This window comes from Octodon degus, unplaced genomic scaffold (genome assembly GCF_000260255.1).
Source record: "Octodon degus isolate 3935 unplaced genomic scaffold, OctDeg1.0 scaffold00021, whole genome shotgun sequence".
In the NCBI taxonomy this organism is placed as follows: domain Eukaryota; kingdom Metazoa; phylum Chordata; class Mammalia; order Rodentia; family Octodontidae; genus Octodon; species Octodon degus.
Genome location: NW_004524597.1, coordinates 12282199 through 12292632, shown reverse-complemented (window position 1 = coordinate 12292632; position 10434 = coordinate 12282199). Strand labels below are relative to the sequence as shown.

Below are 10434 nucleotides of genomic sequence, written 5' to 3'. Positions count from 1 at the left end.
GTGGCAGTTACTAACTTTCTACAGTTTTCTTAATCAAAAGTGATCTAGTAACCTGTAAAGAAAGGATTAAAAATTTCAGATATTCTAGTTCTGCTTTCTTTGTTTTAAAAATCACTGCTTCATTCCACTTCAAAAGCATGGTGTTTCTTTTCTTGTCCAAATTTACCCAAAAATCTTCAAGTTACATTTAGCCCAATAAGGTTAAAAAAAAAGAAAAACGGTTGTGATTCCCCTTTCTCCTGTGCCCTTACAACTCCTACTTTCTCTGCATTCAGTTTATCTTTCATGGATCACTTCCTAAGACCCAGGTCCCATCTTTTCTGTGAAGGAGAAGAAATGGCTCTGGTGGTTTTCTTCTCCCACGTCACACTGCCCTGCATGGGAAGTGATTCAAATTCTGATGCCAGACTATAACATCCTTTTAAAAAAATTAAAAACCAAGCCACCAATCTCCCACCCCCTCAAAAAAGCCCTGCAAAGGGAGGCCCACTCAGCTCTTCTGTAAAATTCTGGCTCATGTTTCCACAACAGTGTGGATTAAGTGGCAAGCCGTGCTATCTGTGTATACCTGATTGAACTGCAGCCTTACCTGGCCTATGTAGGGAAACCCTCAGTGCCAGGTTTGGTGACTCCAGAGGGAAGGCTTACCAGCTGAGGACACTGCTTGTGAGGTGTTGTTGAATTTCTCACCAGAAAGGCGCTAGAGGCCAAGACTTGGCACCTTCCCTGCAGCCACGTTTGAAGATCCACTGGTCAGCACAGGCAGAGCAGAAGCCAGAATATCCATTTCAAATTCCAAGCTCATCCATCCCTGATCTCCATCTGGAATGTGTCACAGAGCTCTGCGATTCCTCTGTCTACAGCGACACTACCACACCCCTCCCTTGGCACAATTTGGCTCTCTGTGGGATTGGAATTGGATGGACACGGCTTTGTATCAGGCATCAGTCTGTGGTTGTTGGGGTGCCAGCTGGCCCCTTCCTTTCAACGTAGCTGGTGGCCCAGCCCAGGAACAAGACGGCCTTTTCCCTTTGGACTCAGTCTTTGCAGAGTCAAGCTCCACTTGAAGCTCACTCAGTAATACTTTTCCATGTGTTTTATATTGTTTTGATTGCCTTTTTTGTAGAAATAAAAATTGACCTTAGAATTTATCATCAGATGAACTTTGTAAGGATTTGAATGTTAATGTTTTTTCAAGGCAAATGGGACTATCCCTGAAATGGTAGAGAATGCATGGCACTCTGACATCTGAGGAAGCTGATCAAACACCATGCATCACCAACCTCTGCCACTGGTGGTGTCCCTTCTTGGTTACAGGGGGACTAGATCTCATGAAGATGACTTCAAGAAACTTTGCTTTCTGTTTTTTCACTTTAGCTCTGTATCTTGATCTTTCTAGGGTTACAGACGTACAAAGTAGCCCTGGGTTTTGCCTGTGCAGAAGTGCAAAGTGAGAGGTAGTGTAGGTACATAACACAGTTCAGTTGTCTGGGCATGTGGCTTCTGCAGTGTGTAAGTGAACTCAGCTGCTATAGTCCTAGGTACACAAGGGCAGGACAACAAGAGCACAGGGCATTTCCTCATCTATCTCTTCATTAGCAGAAAGGTGATAATGGATTTTGTTTCACTCAGACTCAGATTTGTAATAAAATGCCAAATTCTGTCAGAAGCTATCCAAACAAGCCACCATTTGTTCTCATTGCTTCTTTAAGTCCAGAAATAATTGTCATTCTTAAAAACTGTCCCATTGCTTCGTATTTCTGCCAGCGTAGCTCTGCCTGCCTGTCACTCCCTCACTGCTCTATGCTCAACGTGGGAGGGTACCCTTATGCCGGCAGCCCCTCTCAGGGACTCAGCTGTCACTGGCATCTCGTGGTTTGCCCTGGCAGCAAAGACCTGGCTCTTAAGTCAGTGGGTGCCCTCCCTCCAGCCAAGGGTGGCTTGCTCCTTTCAGCTGTGCCCCAGGGCAGTCTTTGAGCAAGCTGGCAGTCAGCTCTGGCTGTTCCAAAACCAGAAAGCTGAATCCTCTGGAGAAGGGGAGAGCTGTGGAGCAGCTATTCACTGCTGACCTGCACTGGCTCAGGAATTCACATCCACCTGGTTCCTTGAAGTGTCTGGGGTCCTCTTTCTGCCCTTCCACAATGGCGGAGAATAGGCTTTCTAAGATGCTGCAATCCCGTTCTGCTCCCCTTAATAAAAATGCTCTCCAACACTGGTTTGGTTGTATAGGTTTCTTCCTTTAGGGGTGGGTAGTGCCAGGGGCTTGTGTTCTTTGAGACTGGGAGGTGTGGGCTGGAGCCTCCAAGCTCCTGAGTCTAGCCTCTCCAGAAGAGGCACACAAAAGGGTTGTACCTCCTCAATGGGAAGGAGTTGGGGTATAATTACGTGCTGGAAACACCACAGTTCATCCTACCAGGACTTGTAGAAGGACTGCTGAGTGTCTAGTAAGGGGACAGTGATTTCTACATTGGTGTGGGTCACTTTCGTCTTGTCATGACAGCGATGTCATAACCCATATTTAGTAGAGGTGAAAACAACCCTGAAAAGGTGGTCTTGATCAAGGTCCTGGGACTAATGGTATGATGAGGTCATTTCCTGAATAATTTTAACCAGAAACGATCCTGGTGTGTCCTAGACAGCTCAATTCACTCCAGATGGCGCTGCAGCATTAGCACTGACCCACCACTCTACTTTTAGTGGTGGGGTCTGCAACTCTGAGGAAGCTTCCTGGGGTGTCACTTTACCTGGAAGAAGGAGGTCTTTTCCCTTGATCATAGGTAGGGCTGTTTGGCCACCAGTATGGCACTTTACCCTCTGGGTCTCAAGGCAGCCTATAAGCATCTTTATTCCTGTTTTTAGGAAGAGACGGGGTGATATTGGGGAGAACTCTTTCCAATTTTTAAACTTTTATTTTTTGAGACGGGTTCTTATTAAATTATTAAATTTTCCAGGATGGCCTTGAACTTGAAATCCTCCCACCTCAGCTTTTCAGACTAATGGTATTCCCAGTGTCATCACTGCTTTTTAGTTTTTGAGACAAGGTTTTGCTAAATTGCCTGAGGTGGCATCAATCTTGCAATCCTTTTGCCTCAGCCTATAGAGTGGCAAGGATTACAGCTGTGCATTATTGTACCTGGCTCTTGGGAACTTTCTAGGAGGTGGAAGTGTGCTGACTGGCAGGATGCAACAGGCCCAGACTAAGTGTAAAAACAGCCAGTTGTGTTCAGGTATATATATATATATATATATATATATATATATATAATATTTTTTTTTTTTTAACAGACTTTAGAAGACTGTTATGGTAGCACACACTTATTAATCCCAACACTTGGGTGGCTAAGGCAGGAAGATTGTGAGTTTGGGACCAACCTGGGCTACAAAGTGAGCTAAAGACTAGCCTGAACTGTATAGTAAGACCCCACTTCAAAAAGACAAAAGAGGGGCCAGGGAGATGACTCAGTAGAGTAAGTGCCTGCCTGGCAAGCACAGGGTCCTGAGTGTAATACCTGGTACTGCAAAAAATAAAAATAAAAGTTGAAAAACAGGGCTGGCACACACCATTTTCCCAGCACTCAGGGGGCTGAGGTAAGAGGATTGCTGTGATTGCCATGAGGTGAGAGGATTGCCTGAATGAGGACATCCCCCTCCGCCCTCAAAGAAATGTCTGCAATCACTCTATTCCATGTGCCACCAGTGACCATGCCAACAACCTCTCTCCCTTCCCAAGTAGTCTTTAGTCACCTGATTCTACCAGTCTGGCCAAGTTGCCTCACTTCATTCTTAAATGCTCTTGGTCCCTCGAGCTGTTCCCAGCTTCCATGTGTGCTTATCCCTCCTTCCTTCCTGAGCAGCAGTAGCCATTCTCAACCCTTGTACCCACCCATGCCTTTGCCCCCAACAGAGCTGCACAACTATCTGGCTGCTCTTGCTTCTGAACACTCCATAGCAGATGCCCTTTTGGCAGCTGCCTTGGGGTCAGCAGGCTGCCTTCAAGCCATCCTGCTTGCCAGCTCTAGCTGGCACTCTGCAGGACTGTGGCCAGACCACAGGGGCCCCAAGGCTAGGAGGTAAAGACTATACAGCAGGCAGGAGCCAACTCATGTTGACTTCTGTTGACAACCATGTAGGAAAGGTACTATGGCTGTCAAACTCAAGGCAAGGTTAGGATACAAGATGAGCATGGAACAAAAAAAGGGAGGTGAAACCACAGCCAAGGGGAGAGTCGGGTGTGGGCTAGGGAAGTCAGAGGAACAAGATCCCACATGTCCCTTTAGAAAGCTGTGTACCTGTCGGCTACCTAGGCTGGGTGAGAGTTCTCAACAGTTGATTCTTTTACTGACACAGGCCAGAGCACAGTGCACATCAGGTGAATGAATGAAAGCTCCAAGGCCCTGGTCTGCCATTGCCACCTCGAGGTCTGTAAATTGAGAACACATAGCATTAAATGAGGCAAAAACTATGTGGTATTTTGTCTGCCTGCTCAGACTTCCTATGGACTTTTTAGTCTGCTCCTTGCACCTCAGGGCCATTGGTCCAAGTGACATGGAATCCTTGCCCACCGGGGTATCCATATACCAATAGGCTCAGGAATTCCAGGTTTCAAGTTCCACAAAATGCCCTTCCTGGAAGAATTGAAGCACACTCCTTGGAGCTCACAGGATCTATTCAGGCTTGTCACCTAGACTAGCTTACTTAGAACAAGTGATTTTTGTAAATAAAAATTTGAGTTTTGCCAAGTGCTATGGTAGTTCCCAGCTACTGAGGAGGCTGAGATAGGAGAATCACTTGAGCCCAAGAGTTTGAGACCAGCTTGAGGAACAGTGAAACTCAAAAAGCAAAGCCATATGTGGTGGTGCATACCTATAATCTGAGCAGTCAGAAGGCTGATGAGGCAAGAGGATTGCCAGAAGTTGAGGCCAACCTGGACTATACAGCATAGTGTTTTCCAGGCTGGCCTGGAATACATAACAAGACTCTATAAACTACACACATACACATACACGAAATACAAACATAAAATTCAAAGAATGTTTTGCATAATTTTTTCTGGAGTATTAATGGGCTGAGCTACCAACAGACAGTTGCTCTGTCTCCAATTCTGTTTCTGTGAAGCTTTCCTGGGAACTGTTTATAAACCACTAAAATCTGAAAGACATATATTCTATTTTATTTACATAACAATCTCTGCCCACTGTCACTGAACAATCAAGCGTTTACCTTGCAACAAGAATTGTTACCCAACATGCTGCAGGCCATAGACCGTGATGTCACAGGCTGGGTCTGCCTGCAGCCAAGGTCTGGCTGTCAAAACACTGAGCCAAGAGAACCTGGCCTACAGAGCTGGCACTGTATTACACTGGGAAGTCAGACTCTACTCCAACTGTACCTGACCATCATCTTGGTCCCATTCATGCACACTAAAGAGTATTGGTGCTTAGGATAGGGAAGGGTCTAGGAAAGATTCCTGAGTAGACTCTCAAGAGACTCCTTCTTCTGGCCTCTTTGACTCCAGGTCCTCAAGGGCACAGAGTTGCACCCCGTCCTGGGCCAGCCTTGTCCGCAGTGTAGGTGCTGTCAACACACGAAGTTCATGCAGTCTCTCCCAAGAGCAGGAAAAAGCATCAGGACCCTCGCCACAACCCCCGGCTGGGGGCACACTGGGATATCCTGGGTGTGTCATCAGCTCAACTGTCAGGGTATGGCCTGTGGGGTTATCTTCCAGGGCCCGTGTGACAGCCCCCAACACACGATGAGCAGTCATATATCGCCCGCAGGTGCTCAAGCCCACGAAGGCATCTGTCCACCTGGAAATCAAGAGGCAATGATGGTAGAGCTGCAGAGTCAGTAAGATAGGGCAGGCATTGGAAAAGGACGAAACTAGAGGCCAGCTGGTTATTTCCCGGTTTGGGAAAGAGACATAGCTGCCCAGGTGCACGCACTGAGACCTGTGGGAGCAAGGGCTGGGGCAGCAGGGCTAAGGTCAGCTCACCGCAGGCCATGGCGAGAAAAGGGGCCCACGGCGGCCCGGGCGTCACGCTCCACTGTACAGGCGAAAGCACGTGCGGGGGCTTCCAGCCATGTGCATCCATCCACACCGCCTTCCAGCGGCAGTCGTGTGAAGCGCACCCCACCTGCCTGCAGCGCCTCAGCGAACACCTGGCACACACCTGTGGGCAGAGAGGGCTTCAGGAGTGCATGGTCTCTTTGCTTGGTTTAACAGCATCCCACCATGCCCTGGAGGCAGGTCCTCAGCCTGGGAGGGCCAGCCCACATACCTGGGAGCACGTGCACGTGCTGGTGCCCATCCACGTGCGTAGGGGGCCTGCCCAGCAACTCCTTGAATCGGCTTAGTTGGGCCTCTAGCTCCTCCCGCACCTGGAGAGAAAGAGGCAAAAGCACCTTGAACTTCCAGGGCCATCACAGCGGAGGATACTTAGTGCGACAGGGCGGCAGTTCCAGTGTCTCTCCTGCCCCTAACGACATCCCTTGCTGGGGTCCTCAGGGTTGAGCTCTGGAGGTTTGCGCAACCATCATGCACCCACGCCTTCGCACCTGTGACAGCGCCACTCGTCCAGCCTCCACCGCCTCTCGGAACCCCATCTTGCCGAGAAAGAAACCTTCAGGACTGAGCAGTGACGAGGTGCCATGGAGGGCTGGGCCCACGGGGCGACCCTCGGATAGGTTGGCGTGGAGACCAGTGGGGATGCAGTGCCTGCCGGCAGAGAGAGGATGGGAGCGCAGGCGACACGGGAAAGGGGCGTCCCAAAGCCCGCCAGGACCCGTGGGGGCAGCCCTCACCTGCGGGCCAGCTCAGCCGCACTCTCCGCGGCCGCGCCATTCACCAGCAGAGACACGCTGGTTACGGTCCCTGCCAGGAAGGCCTCTACGATGCCTTCATTACGCCGAGGGCAGTAACCAAAGTCATCCGCGGTGACCACCAACCGCACACGCGGCCAGGACATGGCGGCCTGGAACCCTAGCGCACTACCAGGGAGGAATGGGCCAGACGGCCCCGCCCGGGCGCTCACGCCCAGACGCCGGCGCACTTCGCCTTTGTTCTCGCCACCTAGTGGTTCCTGGGGGACCCTGCGACAGCTACTGGGCTCTGCCAGCGCCAAAAACAGCTCATTTACTGCATCGTGAAAATGTCCTTGACTTCAAAAGTGGTATTTGAAAAGTGATATATTAAAAAAAAAAAAAAAAAAAAAAAAAAAAAAAAAAAACAAGAGAAAGAAAAGGAAGAAGAAAAGGGAAAAAAAAAAACCTTTACCCTCTCAGGTATCACTCCTATTAACTTTCTGGGTCATGTCATTCAGCTTTTTTTTTTTGGAACTGGAGATTGAACTAGGCACTTGCGCTTGCCAGGCAAGTGCACATTCAGCTGTTTTTGGGTGTTTGTTTGTTTGTTTGTTTTGTTTTGCTTTTTTGAGACAGGGCCTCACTGTGGACTCCAGGCGGGCCTGGAACTTATGCTCCTCCTGCCTCAGCTTTCTGAGTTCTGTGATCAGGGGTACACCACCAAACCTGGCTTTCTTTTGTTAGTAGTGTCTATGAGGTTTTTAAAAATGTTATTAGCTGTTTTTACTTCTCTTTTTCAAGCTATCAATTGTCTTTGATTTTTCTAAGAGGAGACTTTCTTACTAAAAGCTCTAAACAAGGGCAAACCTACTCAGGTCACCTTCTGTTGCGCTCTCACACAGAATCTTTCCCCCAATAAATAAATTCTGCTCTAAAAAAAATCTCTTAAGAAAATGAACACATTTATCCATGGCTTTGAGAAAGCCTTGGTCCCTATTTCAATCTTGAGCCTGTGGAAGATATGTTTACATTCATAGCTTCATTTTCATTCCTCTTTTGTTCAAAAAAGGTTCCATTGCCCATGACTATAACAATGGTAAACATGGTGACAGCTATAGTGTTTACTATAAGGTGACCATCTTGATTTTCTCTCTGGAAAGTGTGATGTTTGTGTCCAGCCTATGAGGTTGATAATGTCATTTCTGTTTTACAGAAAAGGAAACAATGTAAAAGAGGCAGGATGTGGTCCTGACAAGAGTAGTGGACTGAAAAAAAAATTTTAAATAGAAATTAATTGATAGAAGAAAAAAGAATAGTGGACTGATCCCTGAAAGTCTGGGCCTATGCCCAGCTCTTTTCCAGTCTTCAGGGCCTTATTTACCCACCTAGATCAGGGACAGAATAGAGCTTGAAAATAAACCTCATATGGGACCTTGTAAGGATTGGAAACATCAAAGAGCTCTTCATCTAAGTTCTTGGCATAGAGACACAGGCACAGAAGCACTTGGCATAGAGGCACTGCCAATGCCAATAGAGTAGAGGTGATTGCCTTAGTTCCTGCCCCCAAAGGAGCATCATCTAGTAGACAAATAAATAATAACACTGTGTGGCAGTCTGGAATTGCATTTGTTGTAAATCTGTTTTTGGTGGTAGGCTTTCTGGGTAGAAAGGAGAAAATGTAAAGGTACATGGAACTTTTCTTTGGCCATGACAGGTGGGGATACTCACCACTATACTAACAAGGAGTGAGCTAAGTGTATTATACGAAGATCTTATGTAAGCCCTATACTCTCAGGCAGAAAGACAACCACACGCACGCACACGCGCGCACGCACACACACACACGCCACTTAGGAGCACCTGATCAGAGAGATTTATTCACACATCTGCAGGAATCTGTAGAGTCAGGAATTGGAGCTAGGGCTGTGACAGAGTTGGGACTCTCCACTATCCTCAGGGAGACTACCAAGAGGAGGCCCAGAATAGATGCTGGGGTTGTCCACACTGAGCAAGGGGGGAGGAGGTCTCCAGAAAGAAGTAAAGCAGGAAGCCTGTGAGGAAAGTGTATCGTTGGTAGCGGCCATAGCTTTTGCTCTTAGGCCCTCGGGGATGAGGATCACGGATCCGAGCCCCAGCTTCATGTATGTATGTACGTATGTGGTATAGGTACAAGGTCAGATTCGTAGTGATCCTCCTGTCTCAGCCTCCCTATCCCTGGGATTACAGGAGCAGGGCTGATGTGACACATGGTACATGGTACCGGGGATCAATCCCCAGTCCTTGAGCTTGTCCGGCAGACGCTTAGCCCGCCAAGCTATCTCCCTGGCCCCCAGAGCCCAACTTTGGAGCACTTTATGATCCAGAAGAAATTGGTCAGGCGCAATCTTACTCCTTTAGCTCCCAGAGAAAGTGAGCAGGACCCTGCATCGAATCGCGGAGGAGGAGCCAATTTAGGCCCCGCCCCAACCATTGTCACTGGGAAGCCAATGGGAGAAACGCTCGCAATTAACCAATCAGGACGCAGCATGTAAATAAACGCGCCGTAAGCCTCTGGGCAACTACAGCGCTCCTCGCCTGCTCCCTGGAGTAGAAACCGGCGGTTCTGGGAGCGGACTCTAGTGAAGTGTTCGGCCCTGGGCAGGGGGTGGACCATAAGGTGCTCTGGCTCTGGGAGGACACACCTACCGACCAGAGACGGTCACTGTGCTGGCGTCCTCCAGGAGCCCCCACCCGGAGGACATCGAAATGATACTGTGTGTTAACTCCTGGGGGACTCCTAGAAGAGGAAGAGCTGGACGCTTGAAGGACACAAGGTGAGCCTAGCGAGGGGCTGGCGGACCCCACAGTAACTGACACAGTGTTGGACTCAGACCCTCCCAGCTTCACTCTGTCCCTGCCCGCCCGGCACAGAGAAGAGCTCGCTACAGTGGTATAGAACTGAGGACAGAGGTGGCAAGCAGCGGATCTGCCTACTTGCACCATGGCCGGCTGCCGCCACCACTCGGGATACCTGGCGGATGATGAGGCTGGCCACAGCACACACATGGCGCGGGTAAGTGTACCCAGTAGGGCTCAGCCCCTGGTGCCCCAGAACAGTTCCTCTTTTTTCCCATTTATCTCCTAACCAAGAGATTCTCTTTATAACTTCGACCTCTCCTATGTTCCCGCTCTGGGCCGTGATCACCCTCAGTTTCATTCCGTGTGTCTCCCTGACTTCAATAACCTAGGAGAGAATTGGGCGGACTACAACACAGCCATGGATAGCTCAGGATTCACAACCTTACGATCCTCTGCAGCACAGCAGACAGGGCACGCCTGTTCTGTGGGCAGAAGAGAGAGTCAAGAGATAGCTCAGTGGATTAGGCAAGCGCCCCGGCACCACTTGCTGGCCTCAGCCCCGGACATGCTACCTAGACCCGAAAGGGTGACACACGCCTGTAATTTCAGTGCTGAGGAGGCTGACAACAGGAGGATCACTGTGAGTCCAAGCTGCATAGTGAGACCCTATACTAAATACATTAAAAATAAATAAATTAGGGGCTGGAGAGATGGCTCAGTGGTCTAAAGCACCTACTTAGAACAAGCTTAGCAAAAGCATCAGGGACCGCGGTTCAATCCCCCAGCACCACATGC

General features: G+C 49.0%; 2 protein-coding genes across 3 annotated transcripts in view; one reads left to right on the top strand and one right to left on the bottom strand.

The window, feature by feature from the left end:
- Positions 1-5099: 5099 nt before the first annotated feature.
- On the bottom strand, positions 5100-6987 carry Ydjc (YdjC chitooligosaccharide deacetylase homolog). Its single transcript, XM_004628144.3, has 5 exons — positions 6802-6987; positions 6556-6715; positions 6279-6378; positions 5993-6170; positions 5100-5807 (listed from the first exon to the last, which is right to left on the bottom strand). Exons 1-5 carry the CDS (start codon positions 6963-6965, stop codon positions 5480-5482), a joined length of 930 nt encoding a protein of 309 aa, XP_004628201.2. The 5' UTR covers positions 6966-6987; the 3' UTR covers positions 5100-5479.
- A 2421-nt stretch (positions 6988-9408) lies between these two features.
- Ccdc116 (coiled-coil domain containing 116) overlaps positions 9409-10434 on the top strand; it is a 5251-nt gene continuing 4225 nt past the window's right edge. For both annotated transcript variants that reach the window (XM_023711746.1, XM_023711745.1), the window contains exons 1-2: positions 9409-9614; positions 9712-9853. In XM_023711746.1, the coding sequence (XP_023567514.1) occupies positions 9782-9853 (72 nt within the window). In that variant the 5' untranslated portion in view covers positions 9409-9614; positions 9712-9781. The remainder of the gene's footprint in view (positions 9615-9711; positions 9854-10434) is intronic.